The sequence below is a fragment of the Halichondria panicea genome, chromosome 13, assembly GCF_963675165.1.
Source record: "Halichondria panicea chromosome 13, odHalPani1.1, whole genome shotgun sequence".
In the NCBI taxonomy this organism is placed as follows: domain Eukaryota; kingdom Metazoa; phylum Porifera; class Demospongiae; order Suberitida; family Halichondriidae; genus Halichondria; species Halichondria panicea.
Genome location: NC_087389.1, coordinates 6,537,621 through 6,560,874, shown reverse-complemented (window position 1 = coordinate 6,560,874; position 23,254 = coordinate 6,537,621). Strand labels below are relative to the sequence as shown.

Sequence of the window (23,254 nt, the reverse complement as noted above, 5' to 3'; positions counted from 1 at the left end):
TCCCAACTGTACAACGCTCTAATCAGTACTAACCTAGATACAAAGATAATCCATGCACACAAGCTCAAAGCTATTTAATAATAATATTAACACACAGTAACTTACCCACTGGAATAGGTAGCACTCTCTCCTCCTGTTCAAGTGGCAGGATGATGGAGTGGTTGGTTGGTCCATTGTATGGTGGTACTCCCTCCGTTGCAGAGAGAGGGATAGAGTAGCCATCATGCTGCCATACACGTACACAGCTACAAGCATATTTAAAGCGCAGCACTCATAGTAAGTGGGCGGGGCTATTCTTTGGGACAAAGGGCGACTCATTCATGAGACTACTATATCATATGCAGGCATGCATGTGGGACAAAGGACGACTCATTCATGAGACTACTATCATGCAGGCATGCATGATTCCGCTATAATTAATGATTAATTAATGGCAAAATTATTTTTATTATATTAATGGCAAAAATGCAGTTAGGTGTCTATTATTGTGTGTCAGTCTCTTAGTTGTCCTGCGAGTGTCCATAATTATTCAATCCATGGGCAAGGGAGGGCAGCAAATTGTATCATGATCGTAATAAAAAGGCGTATTACATGGTATAGTAGAGTCTGTCCCGGGTGGTGTGCTGTCCTAGCTGGTAGTAGGTAGGTCTTGTAGTGTTGGTTAGTTGGTGATGCTGGCTCTTAGTAGAACTTGCTGCTCCCTCCGACTAGGTGTGGGGATAAAGACACGGATGATGTGTGATGTGTGTACTGTACACAAAAACACAGCATGTACGACACAATGCATGGGTGGAGGTGTGGTCAAGAGGGTTACCATGTATGGGGGTGTGACCACATATCAGTACAGTGAGTGGGGGTGTGGCCCCATATATACAGGATGTGCAGGTACAATGTGTGGATAGAGGTGTGGTCTGCACTGATAATAATGAAGTGATTCCGTATGACCAGGTGAAAAACATAAAACAACCAAACCGACAATATACTAGACTATAGAATGAACTAAGAATGAACTAAGAATAAGCTTAGCCTGCGTAAGCAAGTTGGAGGAAGAAGCTGAGCAGAACAGAAACCGATCCAAACAGTGGCATACATTAATTTAGTGTAATAATTATACAGAATAACTTCTCCTGCATTGGTCCATCAGAGCAGTGGAGCCATCATCAGATCATTGCCACCATGGGAGTCCTCTCTATACAAACTTACAACACACTTCACACTTCATGTAATAAAAATGGAAGACACTCCCACGCACCATGCAAAGCTATGGTTTCCTGGCATTGAAATGTGAACAACTATACAACATTTCTCGAGGGCTCAAATAATGAACTTTCCCGCTACACAGTAGTAGAGGTCAATGCATAAGTGGAGTTAACTACCTAATGCTGGTACAATAATAAAATACAATTTCTTAAGCCAAGAGTAGAAGAAATGTTTTAAACTGGCTAGTGATTGAAGGCAATTGCATCTGACCCAAAACAGAGAAGGTACCGTACAATAATTATTAGACTATACCTTGTGTGGCCGACTCCCTTTGTTTAGAGTAGCCTTTCCTGTCAGAAAATCACATACACTGCCTGCAGATTGAGTGATGAAGAAAGGGGAGCTCAAGATGCTACTCTACAGTCAATTACTGATAATGTTACGAAATGTACAAGCAACAGAATATTCGTACATGATACAGTAACTGGACCTTTGGTGTCTATTATTGTGTGTCAGTCTCTTAGTTGTCCTGCGAGTGTCCATAATTATTCAATCCATGGGCAAGGGAGGGCAGTAAATTGTATCACATGGTATAGTAGAGTCTGTCCCAGGTGGTGTGCTGTCCTAGCTGGTAGTAGGTAAGTCTTGTAGTGTGTTGGCTAGTGGGTGATGCTGGCTCTTAGTAGAACTTGCTGCTCCCTCCGACTAGGTGTGGGGATAAAGACACGGATGATGTGTGTACTGTACACAAAAACACAGCATGTACGACACAATGCATGGGTGGAGGTGTGGTCAAGAGGGTTACCATGTATGGGGGTGTGACCACATATCAGTAGAGTGAGTGGGGGTGTGGCCCCATATACCATATATACAGGATGTGCAGGTACAATGTGTGGATAGAGGTGTGGTCTGCACTGTATAAAAATTAATGAAGTGATTCCGTATGACCAGGTGAAAAACATAAAACAACCAAACCGACAATAATACTAGACTATAGAATGAACTAATTAAGAATAAGCTTAGCCTGCGTAAGCAAGTTGGAGGAAGAAGCTGAGCAGAACAGAAACCGATCCAAACAGTGGCATACATTAATTTAGTGTAATAATTATACAGAATAACTTCTCCTGCATTGGTCCATCAGAGCAGTGGAGCCATCATCAGATCATTGCCACCATGGGAGTCCTCTCTGTACAAACTTACAACACACTTCACACTTCATGTAATATAAATGGAAGACACTCCCACGCACCATGCAAAGCTATGGTTTCCTGGCATTGAAATGTGAACAACTATACAACATTTCTCGAGGGCTCAAATAACGAACTTTCACGCTACACAGTAGTAGAGGTCAATGCATAAGTGGAGTTAACTACCTAATGCTGGTACAATAATAAAATACAATTTCTTAAGCCAAGAGTAGAAGAAATGTTTTAAACTGGCTAGTGATTGAAGGCAATTGCATCTGACCCAAAACAGAGAGTACCGTACAATAATTATTAGACTATACCTTGTGTGGCCGACTCCCTCTGTTTAGAGTAGCCTTTCCGGTCAGAAAATAACATACACTGCCTGCAGATTGAGTGATGAAGAAAGGGGAGCTCAAGATGCTACTCTACAGTCAATTACTGATAATGTTGCGAAATGTACAAGCAACAGAATATTCGTACATGATACAGTAACTGGACCTTTGGTGTCTATTATTGTGTGTCAGTCTCATAGTTGTCCTGCGAGTGTCCATAATCATTCAATCCATGGGCGAGGGAGGGCAGCAAATTGTATCATGATCGTAATACAAAGGCGTATTAAGTCCCGGGTGGTGTGCTGTCCTAGCTGGTAGTAGGTAGGTCTTGTAGTGTGTTGGTTAGTTGGTGATGCTGGCTCTTAGTAGAACTTGCTGCTCCCTCCGACTAGGTGTGGGGACAAAGACACGGATGATGTGTGTACTGTACACAAAAACACAGCATGTACGACACAATGCATGGGTGGAGGTGTGGTCAAGAGGGTTACCATGTATGGGGGTGTGACCACATATCAGTACAGTGAGTGGGGGTGTGGCCCCATATATACAGGATGTGCAGGTACAATGTGTGGATAGAGGTATGGTCTGCACTGATAATAATGAAGTGATTCCGTATGACCAGGTGAAAAACATAAAACAACCAAACCGACAATAATTATACTAGACTATAGAATGAACTAAGAATGAACTAAGAATAAGCTTAGCCTGCGTAAGCAAGTTGGAGGAAGAAGCTGAGCAGAACAGAAACCGATCCAAACAGTGGCATACATTAATTTAGTGTAATAATTATACAGAATAACTTCTCCTGCATTGGTCCATCAGAGCAGTGGAGCCATCATCAGACCATGGGTCTGTACAAACTTACAACACACTTCACACTTCATGTAATAAAAATAGAAGACACTCCCACGCACCATGCAAAGCTATGGTTTCCTGGCATTGAAATGAGAACAACTATACAACATTTCTCGAGGGCTCAAATAATGAACTTTCCCGCTACACAGTAGTAGAGGTCAATGCATAAGTGGAGTTAACTACCTAATGCTGGTACAACAATAAAATACAATTTCTTAAGCCAAGAGTAGAAGAAATGTTTTAACTGGCTAGTGATTCAAGGCAATTGCATCTGACCCAAAACAGAGAAGATCATCTAAGTACCGTACAATAATTATTAGACTATACCTTGTGTGGCCGACTCCCTCTGTTTAGAGTAGCCTTTCCTGTCAGAAAATCACATACACTACCTGCATTGAGTGATGAAGAAAGGGGAGCTACTCTACAGTCAATTACTGATAATGTTACGAAATGTACAAGCAACAGAATATTCGTACATGATACAGTAACTGGCCCTTTGGTGTCTATTACTGTGTGTCAGTCTCCTGCGAGTGTCCATAATTATTCAATCCATGGGCGAGGGAGGGCAGCAAATTGTATCATGATCGTAATACAAAGGCGTATTACATGGTATAGTAGAGTCTGTCCCGGGTGGTGTGCTGTCCTAGCTGGTAGTAGGTAGGTTTTGTAGTGTGTTGGTTAGTTGGTGATGCTGGCTCTTAGTAGAACTTGCTGCTCCCTCCGACTAGGTGTGGGGACAAAGACACGGATGATGTGTGTACTGTACACAAAAACACAGCATGTACGACACAATGCATGAGTGGAGGTGTGGTCAAGAGGGTTACCATGTATGGGGGTGTGACCACATATCAGTACAGTGAGTGGGGGTGTGGCCCCATATATACAGGATGTGCAGGTAAAATGTGTGGATAGAGGTGTGGTCTGCACTGTATAAAAATTAATGAAGTGATTCCGTATGACCAGGTGAAAAACATAAAACAACCAAACCGACAATAATACTAGACTATAGAATGAACTAAGAATGAACTAATTAAGAATAAGCTTAGCCTGCGTAAGCAAGTTGGAGGAAGAAGCTGAGCAGAACAGAAACCGATCCAAACAGTGGCATACATTAATTTAGTGTGATAATTATACAGAATAACTTCTCCTGCATTGGTCCATCAGAGCAGTGGAGCCATCATCAGATCATTGCCACCATGGGAGTCCTCTCTGTACAAACTTACAACACACTTCACACTTCATGTAATATAAATGGAAGACACTCCCACGCACCATGCAAAGCTATGGTTTCCTGGCATTGAAATGTGAACAACTATACAACATTTCTCGAGGGCTCAAATAATGAACTTTCACGCTACACAGTAGTAGAGGTCAATGCATAAGTGGAGTTAACTACCTAATGCTGGTACAACAATAAAATACAATTTCTTAAGCCAAGAGTAGAAGAAATGTTTAAACTGGCTAGTGATTCAAGGCAATTGCATCTGACCCCAAATAGAGAAGATCATCTAAGTACCGTACAATAATTATTAGACTATACCTTGTGTGGCCGACTCCCTCTGTTTAGAGTAGCCTTTCCTGTCAGAAATCACATACACTGCCTGCAGATTGATGAAAAAAGGGGAGCTCAAGATGCTACTCTACAGTCAATTACTACGAAAAGTACAAGAAACAGAATATTCATATATGATACAGTAACTGGCCCTTTGTCTCTCAGAGGTAGATCCACTCCATCACTCAGAGCCAATAGCAGATCATCTCCTCCTCGATCAGAAAGCTGGGCTAAGAATCATCCATACATCCATATAAATTCAGTGAAGATAATTATAAGGGGCTGAATACCAGAGGAAGTAACAGATAGTACACTACATCACTGTGCATGGGACAATACATAATTATTATACTGACCCTTTCCTGTCGTATCTTGTAGTGCTCTTATATATACGTACGTCAGCAGCCATTCAGTGATAAAAATTAAGAGTGGGGCGTCCCCCATAAAAGATGAAATGACAATAAAATTATGAGAGTGATTGAATGCTGAATCCTGTGCTGTGCAGCGTTGAGTAGTTATCTGTGAGTAAGACATGAGAGAACAATATAAGGACAGTATACACAAAGCTACTTTAACACAAGGCTGTCACTATATATAATATCCAACTAGATCTACCACGCTATAGCGCTCACCAAGTGACCTACGTACAAGGAGACAGCCGGCAGGGTACACCTTGTCTTGCTCTCTCTTTGTCCCGTGGCTGCAAATGACTGTCTCAAATCATAGCTAGCCAGCTCTGCATTTGATTGGTGACAATGTAAGGTTTCTTTAGCATTACCTTACTTGGTCCTGACTTGGTATGGGTGCATGGGAGACCATGCATCTGCAGTACGTACTGTCCAGCTAGTGCATGGTGTACTAAAGTAGGAACCAGGCCCCTAATTAACACTGCATGCTTGCATTTTACTCAAGTTCAATTGCAAAGAATCCCAGAACATGCAAAATTAATACATGCGTATCAGCTCCCCTTCTAAACTGTTTCTACTATCCATGCTAAGTGATAACTCTCTTCCTACGCCGCTGCTGTCACTGCTGTCATTTCAAATTTCTAGCTATTTTTTTCTGTGTGATATATGAAATACACACCTCAGCTCTGGTACACCATTCTCGCCTTATTACTGCGACCTATATCTATAGTTGTTGTGTTAGTACACTGGCTCAATTTGATACTGCAAATTAGTAAAGAAACCACTCAAGTATAGCTATATAGCCTGTAGTAGTCTATGTTTACATTGTGGGTTTACAATTGTGTGCAAAAACTGCTGAGTGCCTCGAAAATAACCCGAGTGGCTTGGCGCTTATGAACTCGAGGCAACGCCGGGCTTTCACATGTTTGCAAATGTGTACTGGCACATACTACATACATGGTATATTGACATGAGCGACACTAGCTGGGTGGACCTTCTCTCTGATCGACCAGAGAGACCTATTCTAGTGACTGGGAGCACACCACAACACGGGCATGGCTCTGAAACTACTACCCTCAGGTGTCAAGTAGCCTCTCTACTCAGGGACAAGCAACGGCTCACACAAGATGCCCTCAAGGTACTACACTCGCCTCCTCCTCATAGTAACTCTCATCTCTATATAGAGTCGAGAGATGAATGCTGCATTGTCATCTGAGGCTCAAGGACTGAGAGATCAACTAGACGGTTAGTGGTACATGCACCATCGTATCAGTATGTACACACCACCCCACCTGGTCCAGAGAGTCGGAGGCAGTCAGAGGAAGTATGTGCAGTATTAGAGGAACAGTCTCAACTTATAGCAGAGCTCTCCCAGGTAACTATGCACACACTACACTATATACGCCCACACTACATGCGTACACTCTACACACATCACACTATATACGCCCACACACACTACACACCCTTTCTCCCATAGTTCCAGAGTGATGGGGCTAATGAACTGAAGCACTGTCGTGAGACTATACACACACTGGAGGAGGTGTGTCCTAGGGTTTAATATAGCGTATCATTGACCTTTGCCCTCAGACTGTGTGTGAGAAAGAGAGAGCATTAGAAGGAGTGTATGCACATGTTCAAGAGTTGAGATCTGAAGTTCACCGTCTGTCTACTCACCTACAAGCCTCAGACTTGGTAAGACCCGTGTATGTCCCCCCCCCCCACACACACACACACACACACTGTGCCCCCCCCACACACACACTGTACCCCCCACACACACACACACACACACTGTGTCCCCCTCACACACACACACACACTGAGCCCCCCCTCACACACACACACACACACTGTGCTCTCTCCCCCCCCCCACACACACACGCTGTGCCCACCCCCCTCACACACACACACACACACTGTGCTCTCTCCCCCCCCACACACACACACACTGTGCCCACCCCCCACCCCCCACACACACACACACACACACTATACCTCCCCCTTTTCTTTAGGAGAGACTAACTCTACGCAATGCAGAGATGAGTCAAAGCCTCGCCTCCACTCAACACACACGCACACTCCTCGAGAACCAACTGCTCACAATCAAACAAAAACTAGCAGAAGAAAAGGAACGCTCTGCCAACTTTGAAATGTCAGCACAGCAAGCCAAAGTGTGTAAGCTCCAAGCAGGAATGGGCCTGGTCTCACTGTCTCACTATACAGGTAGCGTTGACTGACAAACAAAATGAAGTTGAGAAGTCCAAAGTGTCTCTAGTTGTCTACAAGGAGGCCAAAGAAAGACAAGTGGATACACTCAGGGCTACCATTCAGAGCCTCTCTCAGAAATGCCAGTCACTAGAACTGTGAGTGATCTGATCTGTGTCTAGAGCTACTCCATGCATGAGACAATATCTCTGGGTAGGGTTAGGTTAATAGGTGTGGCTTAGTGGTCAGGGTGGTGGGTTCGATTCCCTTCTGGGGACTTCTAAGTAATTTCCCTGAGCACATAATTATGGCAATCTATTTTATCACACAGGCAACACCAGCAAGATATCTCCCAGGTCAAAGGTCAACTGGAGGCCACCACACATGAGTTGCACTCTGTACTGAGACAGAAGCGACTAATTGCAGAGCAAGTATCTGATTTAGAAGGGGCAATAGTTAGCGCTAGATGCCAGCTGGATAGTCGTGTTGCCCTTGGCAACGAGATGAAGGCGCTACTGGAACAAAGGGCAGCTCAAATTAAACACCTCCAGAGAAATAAGCTCTCAATCGCCATGGAAACAGATCTACTGAACATGTCAAGAGAGTCACTGGTAACTGGCACAAACCATTTGATCATGGCATGTATATATACACGGAGGATTTCAGGTTGGTTGAAAAGTTCAACCATGACCATACACATTGTATGTTTCTTCATTAGTGGTCATGGTTGACTGCACTTCAACTTCTGCCAGCCAATCTGAAATCCTCCATACTGTATGTGTTGTAAAGTTTCATCAGGTTAGGGTTTGTACCACATGTGGTTGTGTTGTACAACCCTAACCCATGTACAAGAGTCCTCTTGCTACACTAGGATTTCAGATTGGCTGGCAGAAGTTGAAGTGCAGTCAACCATGACCACTAATGAAGAAACATACAATGTGTATGGTCATGGTTGAACTTTTCATGTACTTAGACATGATAGCCAAATGCTAAGCAAGGGTGTACAGAGCCTATAGTGTGGTCCCACTGTGTGCACTGTAGCTGGTGTACAGAGCCTATAGTGTGGTCCCACTGTGTGCACTGTAGCTAGTGTACAGAGCCTATAGTGTGGTCCCACTGTGTGTACTGTAGCTGGTGTACAGAGCCTATAGTGTGGTCCCACTGTGTGCACTGTAGCTAGTGTACAGAGCCTATAGTGTGGTCCCACTGTGTGCACTGTAGCTAGTGTACAGAGCCTGTAGTGTGGTCTCACTGTGTGCACTGTAGCTAGTGTACAGAGCCTATAGTGTGGTCCCACTGTGTACACTGTAGCTAGTGTACAGAGCCTATAGTGTGGTCCCACTGTGTACACTGTAGCTAGTGTACAGAGCCTATAGTGTGGTCCCACTGTAGCTAGTGTACAGAGCCTATAGTGTGGTCCCACTGTGTACACTGTAGCTAGTGTACAAAGCCTATAGTGTGGTCCCACTGTGTGCACTGTAGCTAGTGTACAGAGCCTATAGTATGGTCCCACTGTGTGCACTGTAGCTAGTGTACAGAGCCTATAGTGTGGTCCCACTGTGTATATACACTGTAGCTAGTGTACAGAGCCTATAGTGTGGTCCCACTGTGTATATACACTGTAGCTGGTGTACAGAGCCTATAGTGTGGTCCCACTGTGTATATACACTGTAGCTAGTGTACAGAGCCTATAGTGTGGTCCCACTGTGTATATACACTGTAGCTGGTGTACAGAGCCTATAGTGTGGTCCCACTGTGTATATACACTGTAGCTACTTATATTTACATTTAAAGTGAGGTGAAGATTCAGAGGCACTCACAGCTTGTATAATTATAACTGCAGGTTGGTAGTGAGTTGAGTATGTGCTCGTCAGGGCTTTCCTCCGTGAGGCGCTTCTCCACTGCACAGGTAAGCAGTACTGTGTGTGTGTGCCCCCCCCCCACTGTGTGTGTATGCCCCCCCCCCACTGTGTGTGTGTGCCCCCCCCACAGTGTGTCTGTGTACCCCCCCCTACAGTGTGTGTGTGTGCCCCCCCTCCCCAACAGTGTGTGTGTTAGCTTGCTCTCTCTTAATTATATTACAGGCTGAGATAGTTCACTTGAAACAGAGATTGTCCGAGTCTCGTGCTGCTACTGTTAGACTAGAGGTGACCTGTGCACAGTTGAGGACAGAGGGGGCACGGTTACTAGGGTCACAACAAGCCCTAGCAACCATACGACAACAACTACTCACTGAAAACACTTCATTAGACAAAGGTCAAAGGTCATTCAAAGAAACATGGGAGAGAGAAAAGGACGACATGAAGAATCACGTTCTGTCACTACGTAATGAGTTACATCAGACAAGGCAATTGGTGTCGTCAAGGGAGATGCATAGTGTACGCCTCGTCTCCATGGAAACAGAACTAAATCTCTCCAAACAAACAGTAATTGTCATTGCTATGGTTACTGTTGTTATAATTATATTATATAACCGCAGGTGTCAAGTCTTGAGTTCGAGCTAGGTCATGTGACATTATTACTGGACTCAGATTGTGTGTATCTACGTGAGACAGTGGGTGTGGTCAAGAGTCAAGTGGATAGGTTCAAGAGTGACCAAGTACAAGTACTGGAGGGACTGTCCCTCACAAACACTGTCAACACCAAGAGAGCTGCTCAAATACAAGTATGATCATTGTATGTACTAGCCTCAATTCCAGGCCGCACTTGTTGAGGCCTTGTGAAGGAGGCTATACATGTCCACACCATTCCCTGTGTTTGTAGGAGAAGGAAGACTCTCTGTCCCAACTGATGGCAGAGGTGAACCTGCTCAGAGCTAGGAAGAAAGTGTTGGGCAATCATATCAGGTATATTAGTATCTCGCATTTAGTGAGTGATCTAACTCTCATGTGTGTACAGTACTTCTGGAGGAGGTCAGAGTTCACTGCTACGACTAAAGGAGCGTCTGAAAAAGGAGAAACTACAAACCAACTTTGTACGCCTAAGGCTAGGTAGGTATCATTATACCACCCTTATGTGTGTTCATGCTAGTGTGCTAGGTATGCACATAAGCCCACCCTTATGTGCATGTGTTCATGTGTGTGCTAGGTATGCACATAAGCCCACCCTTATGTGTGTTCATGCTAGTGTGCTAGGTATGCACATAAGCCCACCCTTATGTGTGCTAGGTATGCACATAAGCCCACCCTTATGTGTGTGCAGGTTATGTTCTTCGTGAGTTGCGACTGTACAAGCAACTGGTTGTTGCTCTGGAAGGCAGAGAGAGGGAATTGCAGTGTGGCTTCAGTAACTTGCAGCAACAGCACTTGTTGTGTGTGGACAAGTTACGGACTGCAGAGCTAGCTACGACACATTGAACATTGTTTGTATACTCATTGAATATTGCCAATCATTCATTTATTGTTGTAATTAAAGGTCATGTGGGCAGCATTGTGTACAGGAACAACATTGTGACCTTGGTCCCAGGTTGATTACTATAAGAATGAATAGTGTTCCACAAGAGAAATTAAGGTCAGACCAGGTCTCGATTCCAGGTCGCCTTCGAAACTATGGCATAAGCTGGGTGTGGTCTTGAGGCCATGTACAACTAATTTCATCCAGAACATAGGAAATGTTTTCATAATCTACTCCGGGTCGCCCATCTTGAGCATGCATGTAATTTTTTACAATGAATTATTATTACATCATTCTGCATGCCAATAATAATCAATAAAAAAGAGTTAGTGTCCATCGTCTGTATTCCCAGTAGATGATTCATCCGGACTCAAGAGAGCTTTCCGTCGCACCTCAAACACCTGTAGAGAAGAGGGTGGGGTCAATAGTGGTGGAGGGGTTCAACAGTGGTAGGGGGGTTCAACAGTGTGTGGGGGGTAGACACACTCACGTCTTGTATGGCCTCTCTAAAGCAATGGAAGTTGTACTCAATAAGTCCTTGTCTCTCAAACACATCTTCTCTTAGTAGACACACTAGGGACAGGAATCTATTGACCTCTCTTAGGTACAAAATAGTGCCGTTGTTGAGCCGAATAATGGAAGATGACTGCTGATCAAAAGCAGTACCCTCACCGTCATCAGATAGTCTGTGTGTGTGTGCGTGTGTGTGTGATGTGTGTGTGTGTGTGTGTGATGAGTGGGGTGTGTGTGTGTGAGGTGTGAGGGCTTACCCATATATACAGGAGACATCAATGACCACATCAATCATATCACAGCACAGCTCATAGGACTGCATGTCCACTGGAGAACTGTACAAAACCACATGAACACACACACACAGTCACGTGTGGATTACCTGTCAGTGGCAATGTAGATCTTGCTGACCATGTCAAACAGGAAAGCTTTCTCAATACCAGAGTTCTACAGACACAAACTATTGAACACAACACAAGCAGAGGCAGAGAGGGTGGCTTACTGATATCAGAATATTGAGTAGATTCTCAAGAGTCGGCAGTTGAGGAATGAGCTTCTGAACCACTCGACTAAAGGCCTGCATACAACACAAACAGTATTAGAGGCCTGCAACACACACAGTAATAGAGGCCTGCACGCAACACACACAGTACTAGAGGCCTGCACGCAACACACACAGTACTAGAGGCCTGCACACAACACACACAGTACTAGAGGCCTGCATACAACACACACTACACTAGAGGCCTGCACAACACACACAGTACTAGAGGCCTGCACGCAACACACACAGTACTAGAGGCCTGCATACAACACACACAGTACTAGAGGCCTGCACACAGTACTAGAGTCCTGCACGCAACACACAGTACTAGAGGCCTGCACACAACACACAGTACTAGAGTCCTGCACGCAACACACACAGTACTAGAGGCCTGCACACAACACACACAGTACTAGAGGCCTGCACACAGTACTAGAGTCCTGCACGCAACACACACAGTACTAGAGGCCTGCACACAACACACACAGTACTAGAGGCCTGCACAACACACACAGTACTAGAGGCCTGCACGCAACACACACAGTACTAGAGGCCTGCACACAACACACACAGTACTAGAGGCCTGCACACAACACACACAGTACTAGAGGCCTGCACACAACACACACAGTACTAGAGGCCTGCACACAACACACAGTACTAGAGGCCTGCACACAACACACACAGTACTAGAGGCCTGCACACAACACACAGTACTAGAGGCCTGCACACAACACACACAGTACTAGAGGCCTGCACACAGTACTAGAGGCCTGCACGCAACACACACAGTACTAGAGGTCTGCATGCAACACACACAGTACTAGAGGCCTGCACGCAGCACACACACAGTACTAGAGGTCTGCATGCAACACACACAGTACTAGAGGCCTGCACGCAGCACACACACAGTACTAGAGGCCTGCACGCAACACACACAGTACTAGAGGCCTGCACACAACACACACAGTACTAGAGGCCTGCACACAACACACAGTACTAGAGGCCTGCACGCAACACACACAGTACTAGAGGCCTGCACACAACACACACAGTACTAGAGGCCTGCACACAACACACACAGTACTAGAGGCCTGCACGCAACACACACAGTACTAGAGGCCTGCACGCAACACACAGTACTAGAGGCCTGCACGCAACACACACAGTACTAGAGGCCTGCACACAACACACACAGTACTAGAGGCCTGCACACAACACACACAGTACTAGAGGCCTGCACACAACACACACAGTACTAGAGGCCTGCACACAACACACACAGTACTAGAGGCCTGCACACAACACACACAGTACTAGAGGCCTGCACACAACACACACAGTACTAGAGGCCTGCACACAACACACACACAATACGGACATGCATTGATAATAATCTAAAGTAGGTACCTCAAAAATGGAGTGGTCATAAATGGAAGTGAGGTAGAAGCTGAGATGTATGCCATCCAAGCCAGCGTCTGCCAAGTCATCAGTCGCACGTTGGTGGATATCTCTCTGAGCTTCTATCTTTCGCTCATCTGCCAAACCATCCACTTTGTGAATAAACACCTCAAACTTGATGGCTGGGTTAACTTGGTAAGCTCTGGTGACTGTTTGGTGCAATCTAATCAGTGCATTCCTGTATTCATCCTACAGAGGAATAACACAACTTAGTGTGACCACCCATGCAGGGGGTCCACCACACCCACCCAGGGGGTCTACCATTATACCTGAGCATCAATGACAAAGATGAGAGCTCCACAGCCTCCAAATATGTGCTCTGAATCATACGCTGGGTCAAAGAAGTCGATCTGACCAGGAAAATCCCAGATCTATATATATTCAGGCAAGCATATACAATCATTATCAATAGAGAAGTGTTTTGTGTACCTGAAATTGAACGAATGAGCTGTTACTGACATCATCTTTGACCACTTTAGTAGTACTCTCTAGAAATAGTGTCTCATTTGGTGAGAGCTTGTGGAACACAACCTTCTGAATAGAAGACTTGCCACCCCTGCACACACACGGATAAGGGACAGAGGGACGAACGGACAGACGGGGGGGGACACACACACACACACACACACACACACACACGGATAAGGGACATACACACACACACACACACGGATAAAGGACACACACACACACACGGATAAGGGACACACACACACACACTCGGATAAGGGACACACACACACACACACACACACGGATAAAGGACACACACACACACTCCACACACACTCGGACAAGGGACACACACACACACTCGGATAAGGGACACACACACACACACACACACACACACACACACACACACACACACACACACACACACACGGATAAGGGACACACACACACGGATAAGGGACACACACACACACACGGATAAGGGACACACACACACACACATAGGGCACATGGTGATAGCACCTTCTCAAACCCATCAAGATGATACGTGGTTTGCTCTCACTGGATATGCCTCCACTCACATCCTCCTCTCCACCAGGACCGTAACTATGGCAACAGTGGTGTACAGTGGGTAAGGTAATACAAGTGATCTCTTACTCATAAGCGTCGGGGAAAGATCCCACAGTTCCATGGCCCTCATCATCATTGTAGGACGACTGTGTGTGTGTGTGTGTGTGTGTGTGTGTGTGTGTGTGTGTGTGTGTGTGTGTGTGTGTGTGTGTGTATACCACCACACTATCAGGATATGATATTATTGTCCGCTTACCATGTCTTTCAGAGAAATCTCAATGTCTTGTATCTCTTCAGCCAGTTTCTTGCTAGCGTCAGCACTTTCTCAGTCATATGACAGTTGCATTGTGTGTACGCGCATGCGCACCAAGTGCATGCTAGCCTCGATTCCAGGCCGCTCTCAATTGATAGTGAGAGGGGGCTGGGATCGAGGCTAATGCTTAGCATATAATTTAAATGTAGACTACATCAAGAGTTCATTAGGAACTTCCTAACTTCCTAATGAACTCGATCTAGCTTAATTGACTATACATGCATGTATAATATAATAGCATGCTCTATAATAGATACTCCTCTGACACACTTATATATAAATGAACAACAATCACATGTGCTTTCATGAAAACATTAGCTCACAACTTGACTAACAATGATTGATTAACACAATAGCACACACACACATCACAGATAAATACAGATCAGCCTAATAATTGCATTGCATCATAATTATTATTAAGAGTTGTGCGAGTCAGTCAGTCAGTCAAGTGTTAGGAGGATTGACCTCCCCAGAAGCTGTTGTTACTCTGATAGCCTGCAGTCTTGCTTGTGTGCTTTCTCCCACTCTCCCCCCCACCAGGCATGACTGGCATAGGAGGCAAAGGCATGCCTCCAGGTACCTGTACATACACAGCAAGAGAACAACACATGAACCAACAATAGTACAGCCACATGCATACGACCACAACCACTAGCTATACAGTCGACACACTTGTAAGGTCGAGCATTTCTGCCACAAGTTATGGGCTCTCAAACTCAGCAAAAAAAACCTGATTGAGAAAAAAGTACACCCACTAATAATTATAGCCCACACTTGTACACCAGAGGAGGTTCGACATGCGTGCACGCAGTCACATGATAACATTCAGGGCAATGCACTAGCACTTGTAGTGATTCGTGCAAGCATGTCAGACACTCACAGCTTGCATGTACTGCATGTACTGCTGTTGTTGTTGGGCTCCAAAGCTTTGCTGCTGCTGCTGTTGGTAGTTGCTTGTACCAGGTCCCTTGTTGTCATAGTGTGGCTGCTGCTTGTAACCAAGACCCATCTCTCCAGCTGTGGTTTTAGGGAGGTTGGTGGACTTTGACCCCACACCAGGATACATCTTGGAGTATTCATGTGATGACGACAACTCCTCATAATTATAGTTAGCCCCGCCCCCTTGTCCTTGATAACTGCTCCCACTTCCCGGGAAAGATGTGCCAGCAGTGGTTGGTTTAGGGGGCATCTGGAGATAATGAGAGGATTAGGGTATATTCTAATTAAGAGAAATAACTTACAGAATGTGCCGCCGCTGCTGGAGAGAAGTACATCGGATAGAACATTGAGCTGGGGTACATATTGGGGTAGTTCATGAAGGCAGGCTGCATCCCTCCACTGCCAGCCACTCCTGCACAACAGTTGTACCTATAACTTCAGTTATCATTGAGCAAAGAGCTCCTGAATCATGCGTAAATGAGGGAGCAGCACAATACACACACGCCCACTCACCTTGAGTGGCTTGGCCGACTGATGACTGACTCATAGTGACACTGACCTCTGACCCCCCTCTGCCGAACTTGTCCCCTCCCACTCCTCCTGCTGTGTACATGTCTCGTGGTGTACCTCCTGCTGCTGATAGCGCTGGGTCAGCTCCGCCACTCTGATAGTAAGCAGCCAATGAGACGGAGGCCTGGTAGCGGGAGAGGTCATCACCATAGTTACCAGCAGCCGTCGGGTACATTGGCTGAAATGCAAACATCATTATCTCTCAATGAACATTAGCATATTACTCTCTAATTAAGTGTAATGCTCTCACCATGAAGGCTGCTGGGTATTGATGCATAAGGTGGGGGTACATCATGTTGGGTGGCACAGGTTTCCCACCAGCCGCTGTGCTGTGTGTAGTGGAAGGTGTGACTGTGGGGGCGGGAGCTGTAGACATGAGCAGCTCACTACCAGAGTAACCCGTAGTCTAAGAGGAGGAAACAAAGACAGAGATGAACACACACACACCCACCCACACACAGACTATAGTACTTACTGTAGAGGTGATCTGCTGACTGGGCATTTCTATTGGCTCTGGTAAGACGCTGGCTGCCTCAGAAGTGGAGGCTTCGATATTCTCCTTCTGAGGAGATAGAGGGGCACTTAGCGGCAATCGCTGATCATGTGACTCAAGGCTGAGGTCATGTGACTCTCCACTACGATCCTGGGAAGACATTAATAGCTGATCATGTGACTCGAGGCTCCTATCATGTGATGATGGATGTTTTAGTCCAGGAGGTCCCTCCAGACTAGTAGCGGGTGTGTCCACTTGTGACTGCTCTGAGTGTCTGTACTGTCCAGTACTAGTGGAGCTGCTCACACAGATCACACTAGGGTCCTCAGCAAGTCTACACACACACACACACACACACACACAGATCACACTAGGGTCCTCAGCAAGTCTACACACACACACATACACACACACACAGATCACACCAGGGTCCTCAGCAAGTCTACACACACACACACAGATCACACTAGGGTCCTCAGCAAGTCTACACACACACACACACACACAGATCACACTAGGGTCCTCAGCAAGTCTACACACACACACACACAGATCACACTAGGGTCCTCAGCAAGTCTACACACACACACACACACACACACACACACACACACACACACACACACACACACACACACACACACACACACACAGATCACACTAGGGTCCTCAGCAAGTCTACACACACACACACAGATTACACTAGGGTCCTCAGCAAGTCTACACACACACACACACACACACACACACAGATCACACTAGGGTCCTCAGCAAGTCTACACACACACACACACACAGATCACACTAGGGTCCTCATCAAGTCTACACACACACACACACAGATCACACTAGGGTCCTCAGCAAGTCTACACACACACACGTATGACACTAACAGTGGATTGTAGTGCACTTGCAACAGAGAATTGCCAAACAGCAAAACCACAAGTTAGATATGAACATAATCACGGCCAAAACTGATTATATTTAGCCTAGTTATTTCGGCCACTTCTGATTCTACAAAATGAATAATACCTGAGAAGAAAAAAAAGCTATGTACCAAAAAGGGAAAGTTGGGTCGCCCCAACTTGATTATGTACTTGACAGGAGTATGATGCATTCAAAAGTTAGGGAAATTACTTTAAAGAAATGAAGAAAAGTCCCCCAAGGGGGAATCGAACCCACGTCTTATCTATCATATGATCTACGAAGCCACCACCCTAACCACTAAACCACTCTCAGAGATCTTTATAATTATACAGCCTATGGTTTTTAGGCAAGAAATTATTATCTACATGCATGTACATGTAATATAATATTATTGTGGGTTTGCTGTTAGGCAATTCTCTGTTGCTAGTGTAGGGTCCTCAAGCAAGTCTACACACACAGTTACAACTTACAACTGCAAACCTTATTAGAGAAAACATAAACTTACAGTGTACCACACTTGAGGTCAAATAGACAAGACTGTGTACAACACACACACAAAGAAATGAAGAAAGTCCTATATACCTACCTATGCACTTCAGAGTAAGTGAGCAGTGACTCATAGCTGGTGGGCACTGCTGTAGAGTGGCTGGGATAGTTGGTGGGCACTGCTGTAGAGTGGCTGGGATAGTTGGTGGGCACTGCTGTGGGTGGATGCTGATGCTGTTGCTGCTCAGAGCCACCAAAGTCAATACCAAGCCTACCAAACTAGAGCAACAGGAGAGAGCATGACACACACACACACAGACAGACAGCGTACTAGTACCTGAAGGTCCAGTGACTCTCCCCCTGGCATCTCCACTGGCTTGGTTGGTATCTGAGACCGTGCAATCCTTCGTGCTTTACGTCTCTTACTGTCATCATCTCTACATCATTACTATGATCACAACACACACACACACACACGCCCACGCACCTCCCCCCTTCTCTGCTCTGAGGGTGAGTACTGTCTCTATCGGCAATCGCCAGTGTGGGTGTGACCTCGGAGAGTGTGCTAAGTGGAGGGGGTTGTTGTTGTGAGGTGGGGATAGCCTCAGGGAACACTGGGGGCGTGTCAGGTGCCGCCCCCTCATCTTGTAAAGTGGGTGTGTCCTCCCAGTACACTCCAGGCTGCTGTAAGAGGCGGACATCATGTAATACACTGTATTATTGTTATAGTGTTCACCTTGTTTGCTTGTTCCCATGAAGGTGGCCATTCCTCTGCATCCACTCTGACCTCTTGACCTCTGACCTCTTGACCTCTGTTATTCTCCACTGGTAGAGTATCCCACAGCAGCTCATCTGTGTGTGACATGTCATGTGATGTCATCAACACACACACACATTACCTCCTGTTGCCGCTGGTGTAGGAGGTGATATCTTAGTGCTGTGCCGTGCTTGTCTCTCTCCTTTAGGTGCCCTCCGCCTATCACTAAACACACACATGTGAGGGTTAGGCTATCACTAAACACACACACACACACACACACACACACACACACACACAGTGGGGGTAGTGGGGATAGTGTGATGGGTGACAAGGCCTGAGAGAGAGGTGGTTATTGTTATCTAGAGGTGTGTCAGTGTGCTACAGTGTGGAGCTCACTTGACTGTGCTGGTGCTACCACTGGTGCTGCTGGAGGTGGTCGGAGTCTTCCTTTTGCCTGTATCTCTACGAGGGGCGCTGTTGCTACGCCCACGTCCACTAGTGCCACGCCCCCTCCCAACACTTACACCACCACCATAGCCCTCACGAGTCCCTGTGGGTGCTGCACAGGAAGAGATCAGTCACATCGAGCACATTGCAACACTAACAAGCTACTCAAATTCACTGCATATTTGTAGTTACGTTCCTACCCTAGTCACAGGCACACACATACCTGCTACCCTAGTCACACATACCTGCTACCCTAGTCACACATACCTGCTACCCTAGTCACAGGCACACACATACCTGCTACCCTAGTCACAGGCACACACACACCTGCTACCCTAGTCACAGGCACACACACACCTGCTACCCTAGTCACAGGCACACACATACCTGCTACCCTAGTCACACATACCTGCTACCCTAGTCACAGGCACACACACACCTGCTACCCTAGTCACAGGCACACACATACCTGCTACCCTAGTCACAGGCACACACACACCTGCTACCCTAGTCACAGGCACACACACACACCTGCTACCCTAGTCACAGGCACACACACATACCTCCTACCCTAGTCACAGGCACACACATACCTGCTACCCTAGTCACACATACCTGCTACCCTAGTCACAGGCACACACACACCTGCTACCCTAGTCACAGGCACACACATACCTGCTACCCTAGTCACAGGCACACACACACACCTGCTACCCTAGTCACAGGCACACACACACACCTGCTACCCTAGTCACAGGCACACACACACCTGCTACCCTAGTCACAGGCACACACACATACCTGCTACCCTAGTCACAGGCACACACATACCTGCTACCCTAGTCACAGGCACACACATACACATGTACCTGCTACCCTAGTCACAGGCACACACATACCTGCTACCCTAGTCACAGGCACACACATACCTGCTACCCTAGTCACAGGCACACACATACCTGCTACCCTAGTCACAGGCACACACACACACCTGCTACCCTAGTCACAGGCACACACACATACCTGCTACCCTAGTCACAGGCACACACACATACCTGCTACCCTAGTCACAGGCACACACACACACCTGCTCTGTTTGTTCCTCCTTGCTTTCGCTTGCCTTGTGTTCTAGTGTCCCCAGGAGCTACTATCAGATCAATACCATCATTCAGTGTAGACTTCTTCTTGCCTTTGCGACCTCCTCCGCTGGTTGTCCACTACACACACACACACACACAGTTGAGTCATGCATTCACCCGTGTGCTTCACACAACACACACACCCACTCACCTATGTGCTCCACACAACACACACACCCACTCACCCCTGTGCTCCACACACACACACACACACCCACTCACCTAGGTGCTCCACACACACACACACACACCCACTCACCCCTGTACTGCTGTGATTGTCATTGTCCAGTAACACTGAAATAGCTTTCTCAGGGTCAAAGTCCGTATCATGTAACGCTATACATATCTCCTCCTCTGAGCGATGTGGTACGATCGCTAGCACAGAGCGTATCTTGTCACTCAGGTCCGCTGGATATCGACTATCATCCAATATACGCGCCATCTGCAAGGCTTCTACTGGGGCCTGTACAGGGTACAGAGGTCGGAGTACAATCACACGTTGTGTGCTGCGTACCTTAGTCTTTGTCTGTGTAGGTATCTTCCTGTTGGCTGATGATGTGTTGCCACCTTGTGGCTCGCCGCTCTTAACACTCATACCAGCTACCATAAATACCGACTGTATGAGGGGGAGGGGTGGTTCTAAATAATGCACATCATACATTACGACCTATCAATTCTACACGCACAACACACAATCTCACACTTCCAGGATAATGATGACCAGGAGTTTAGTACTAGAATAATGAACGTACTTGTGAATCAAGTGAGAAACAGTTCTTTAGATGCCGCCTCTAGATCTCTTCAACGTGGCCTTTATATTGTCTGTGGGAATTTCCCTTGTAAATTGAGTGGGTCATGTGATCAAACCTCGAATAAAAGACCCTGCACTACTGGCCTCGATTTCAGGCCGCAGGGAAAAATAAAACACAAAACAACACAGATACCTGGCTAACACAAGATACACATGTACTAGATACAATGTCAGTTTTGCTGTGCAATTCTTCCTAAGCTCTTGGTAGCATCTTTGAGGCTTGTCACCAAATCCTGTTATATACAGGGGGAGAGGACTACTCACACACACACAGAGGTGATGGCTGGCTTACCTGTAGCTGCTCTTGTGTGCAGGCAAACTGGACAGCTTTAGTGTTGTCAGGGCTCTGTGGGGGGTAGTGTGTGAGTGTGGGGGGGATCCACTGATTATCTCACCTCTGTGTTTAGTTGTATGAGGTACTCTGCCTTGTTAACCTTCTCTGTGTGGTTGTTCTGTATAGAGGTGGTGAGTATATCATAGCCAGCTATCAGAATAGGGTACCTTGATGTAGTAGTCCAGTCTCCATTCAGCATCCACTAGATGAGGGGTGGAGTCAGAGCTTAGCCTGTGAGGGGGCGGGGGAATCACAACACACACACTCACCCACGTACCTGTCTAGAGCTGCACGTAGCTTGCTCTTGTTCTCCTAAACAACGCATACAATGGATGACAATAATAAGACTTGACTTACTGAGAATGATGCAGCAATGGCCTTTGATCTGATGCTATCAATCTTCCCCTCCTCCAGTACAGAACTAGGGGAGGTAGACACTGTCATGACTAGTGGTAGTAGCTAGTAGGTTACCTGAGTGTAGTGGTGTCTGTGTCCACACGAGCTGACTCTAGGAATAGAGTGGAGAGGGCAAAGGTAGTCTCCTTCCACACACCATCATCCTGTCCAGGCAGCTCTGTATAGGAGGAGGTATCAGGTACACGATGTGTGTCCATAGCTACTCACCTTTGTCCTCTGGCTGAATGGCTGCTTGAAGAGAGCGCTCTAGTATAGCCTGAAAGGTCTTCTCTTGCAGGGCGCCAAGTGCCTCCAGACCACACAACACTTGTGCAGACAACTCCATTTCTCTCTCTTCTTAATTCTAAATAGAGCCCAAGCCACACCCACTTAGTGAAGGAGAAAGTGTCATGTGATCTAATGTGCCTCATTATAACCGCGGCATTTAATAGAGGGCTGCCAATTTATCTACTGAGCATGTGCTAATTTGCAGCCGTGGTTAGTGGGTGTGTCACCTCAGCCCCATGTGCTATAATATTTAATAGCCTGGAAGTGGTTTCTCTGAGCCACTTGTTGTGTTCCTGAGATCGAGAGGCTATGGCTGTGCAGTTCACAGAAGATGCAGGTCAGTACCTGCTGTGTATAGGCGACACAGTCTTGCTGTACGCTAAGGAAGCGCGAGGCTATGTCTACTCCCAGCTGACAAGGTAAGGTGCAGCTGCAGGGTTGATTGTGAATGTATATTAAACTGAATGCACTATCTATAGCCAGTCATAACACACACACACTGATACAGTGATCGTCACAACTCAGTGGCCCTGGGTCGTGTGGACTCCATGAGAGATCCTAATCTCCCCAACATTCATTGTGAGTACCTGACACTGCACTACTGCAGTCGTTCATGCGTGCAATGATTGTCTAACCTGCTTGTGTGTGAGCTATCCTAACCTGCTTGTGT

At 46.3% G+C, this 23,254-nt stretch overlaps 5 protein-coding genes and 1 long non-coding RNA gene across 17 annotated transcripts in view; 2 read left to right on the top strand and 4 right to left on the bottom strand.

Moving 5' to 3' along the window:
- Positions 1–427: 427 nt before the first annotated feature.
- LOC135346267 (uncharacterized) lies at positions 428–5,919 on the bottom strand. Of its 11 annotated transcripts, none has more exons than XR_010398026.1 (9): positions 5,759–5,907; positions 5,483–5,645; positions 4,051–5,356; positions 3,902–3,963; positions 2,886–3,107; positions 2,708–2,769; positions 1,691–1,905; positions 1,513–1,574; positions 428–707 (listed from the first exon to the last, which is right to left on the bottom strand). It is a non-coding gene; the product is annotated as an uncharacterized LOC135346267 (long non-coding RNA). The 11 variants fall into 11 exon arrangements; XR_010398027.1 differs by having other exon boundaries at positions 4,085–5,356; XR_010398024.1 differs by having other exon boundaries at positions 2,886–4,298; positions 5,115–5,171; positions 5,274–5,356.
- A 524-nt stretch (positions 5,920–6,443) lies between these two features.
- Positions 6,444–11,136, top strand: LOC135346264 (227 kDa spindle- and centromere-associated protein-like). The gene is made up of 14 exons (XM_064543831.1): positions 6,444–6,671; positions 6,718–6,778; positions 6,835–6,908; positions 7,014–7,076; positions 7,124–7,228; positions 7,549–7,707; positions 7,760–7,899; positions 8,073–8,352; positions 9,585–9,650; positions 9,826–10,167; positions 10,221–10,406; positions 10,505–10,587; positions 10,640–10,731; positions 10,943–11,136. Exons 1-14 carry the CDS (start codon positions 6,456–6,458, stop codon positions 11,095–11,097), a joined length of 2,022 nt encoding a protein of 673 aa, XP_064399901.1. The 5' UTR covers positions 6,444–6,455; the 3' UTR covers positions 11,098–11,136.
- A 260-nt stretch (positions 11,137–11,396) lies between these two features.
- On the bottom strand, positions 11,397–15,037 carry LOC135346265 (ras-related GTP-binding protein D-like). Its single transcript, XM_064543832.1, has 11 exons — positions 14,935–15,037; positions 14,766–14,824; positions 14,631–14,714; positions 14,082–14,208; positions 13,922–14,023; positions 13,602–13,841; positions 12,150–12,224; positions 12,030–12,094; positions 11,905–11,982; positions 11,625–11,820; positions 11,397–11,535 (listed from the first exon to the last, which is right to left on the bottom strand). The coding sequence occupies exons 1-11, from the start codon at positions 14,935–14,937 to the stop codon at positions 11,461–11,463; spliced, it is 1,104 nt and encodes a 367-aa protein (XP_064399902.1). The 5' UTR covers positions 14,938–15,037; the 3' UTR covers positions 11,397–11,460.
- A 276-nt stretch (positions 15,038–15,313) lies between these two features.
- Positions 15,314–21,643, bottom strand: LOC135346262 (protein lingerer-like). 2 transcript variants are annotated; one of them, XM_064543827.1, is made up of 16 exons: positions 21,508–21,643; positions 21,270–21,371; positions 21,015–21,218; positions 20,704–20,833; positions 19,566–19,728; positions 19,309–19,391; positions 19,146–19,261; positions 18,897–19,093; positions 18,747–18,846; positions 18,510–18,688; positions 16,979–17,330; positions 16,754–16,909; positions 16,447–16,681; positions 16,236–16,345; positions 15,875–16,183; positions 15,314–15,574 (listed from the first exon to the last, which is right to left on the bottom strand). In XM_064543827.1, the coding sequence occupies exons 2-16, from the start codon at positions 21,360–21,362 to the stop codon at positions 15,446–15,448; spliced, it is 2,556 nt and encodes an 851-aa protein (XP_064399897.1). In that variant the 5' UTR covers positions 21,363–21,371; positions 21,508–21,643; the 3' UTR covers positions 15,314–15,445. The 2 variants fall into 2 exon arrangements, with proteins under 2 accessions (XP_064399897.1, XP_064399898.1); XM_064543828.1 differs by having other exon boundaries at positions 18,897–19,090.
- Positions 21,609–22,686, bottom strand: LOC135346266 (COMM domain-containing protein 3-like). Its single transcript, XM_064543833.1, has 8 exons — positions 22,525–22,686; positions 22,372–22,474; positions 22,258–22,321; positions 22,178–22,212; positions 22,068–22,131; positions 21,962–22,018; positions 21,859–21,912; positions 21,609–21,799 (listed from the first exon to the last, which is right to left on the bottom strand). The coding sequence occupies exons 1-8, from the start codon at positions 22,640–22,642 to the stop codon at positions 21,737–21,739; spliced, it is 558 nt and encodes a 185-aa protein (XP_064399903.1). The 5' UTR covers positions 22,643–22,686; the 3' UTR covers positions 21,609–21,736.
- Positions 22,687–22,828: 142 nt separating this feature from the next.
- The window catches only part of LOC135346259 (inositol 1,4,5-trisphosphate receptor type 1-like), a 16,207-nt gene continuing 15,781 nt past the window's right edge, over positions 22,829–23,254 (top strand). Inside the window, exons 1-2 of the mRNA XM_064543824.1 lie at positions 22,829–23,003; positions 23,093–23,163. Coding sequence (XP_064399894.1) covers positions 22,894–23,003; positions 23,093–23,163 — 181 coding nt within the window. The 5' untranslated portion in view covers positions 22,829–22,893. The remainder of the gene's footprint in view (positions 23,004–23,092; positions 23,164–23,254) is intronic.

Coding starts and splice junctions, on each gene's coding strand:
- LOC135346264 (XM_064543831.1), top strand. CDS start 6,456: ATGTTTGCAAATGTGTACTGGCACATACTACATACATGGTATATTGAC. Junction 7,077..7,123: donor CTATACACACACTGGAGGAG/GTGTGTCCTAGG, acceptor CTTTGCCCTCAG/ACTGTGTGTGAGAAAGAGAG. Junction 10,168..10,220: donor TAAATCTCTCCAAACAAACA/GTAATTGTCATT, acceptor ATATAACCGCAG/GTGTCAAGTCTTGAGTTCGA.
- LOC135346265 (XM_064543832.1), bottom strand. Junction 12,095..12,149: donor TACTCAATATTCTGATATCA/GTAAGCCACCCT, acceptor TTGTGTCTGTAG/AACTCTGGTATTGAGAAAGC. Junction 11,821..11,904: donor GATGTCTCCTGTATATATGG/GTAAGCCCTCAC, acceptor ACACACACACAG/ACTATCTGATGACGGTGAGG.
- LOC135346262 (XM_064543827.1), bottom strand. CDS start 21,362: ATGGTAGCTGGTATGAGTGTTAAGAGCGGCGAGCCACAAGGTGGCAAC. Junction 16,910..16,978: donor GTCAGCAGATCACCTCTACA/GTAAGTACTATA, acceptor TCCTCCTCTTAG/ACTACGGGTTACTCTGGTAG. Junction 16,184..16,235: donor CAGCAGCGGCGGCACATTCT/GTAAGTTATTTC, acceptor CATTATCTCCAG/ATGCCCCCTAAACCAACCAC.
- LOC135346266 (XM_064543833.1), bottom strand. CDS start 22,642: ATGGAGTTGTCTGCACAAGTGTTGTGTGGTCTGGAGGCACTTGGCGCC. Junction 22,213..22,257: donor CCATTGCTGCATCATTCTCA/GTAAGTCAAGTC, acceptor TGCGTTGTTTAG/GAGAACAAGAGCAAGCTACG. Junction 22,019..22,067: donor GACTGGACTACTACATCAAG/GTACCCTATTCT, acceptor ACCTCTATACAG/AACAACCACACAGAGAAGGT.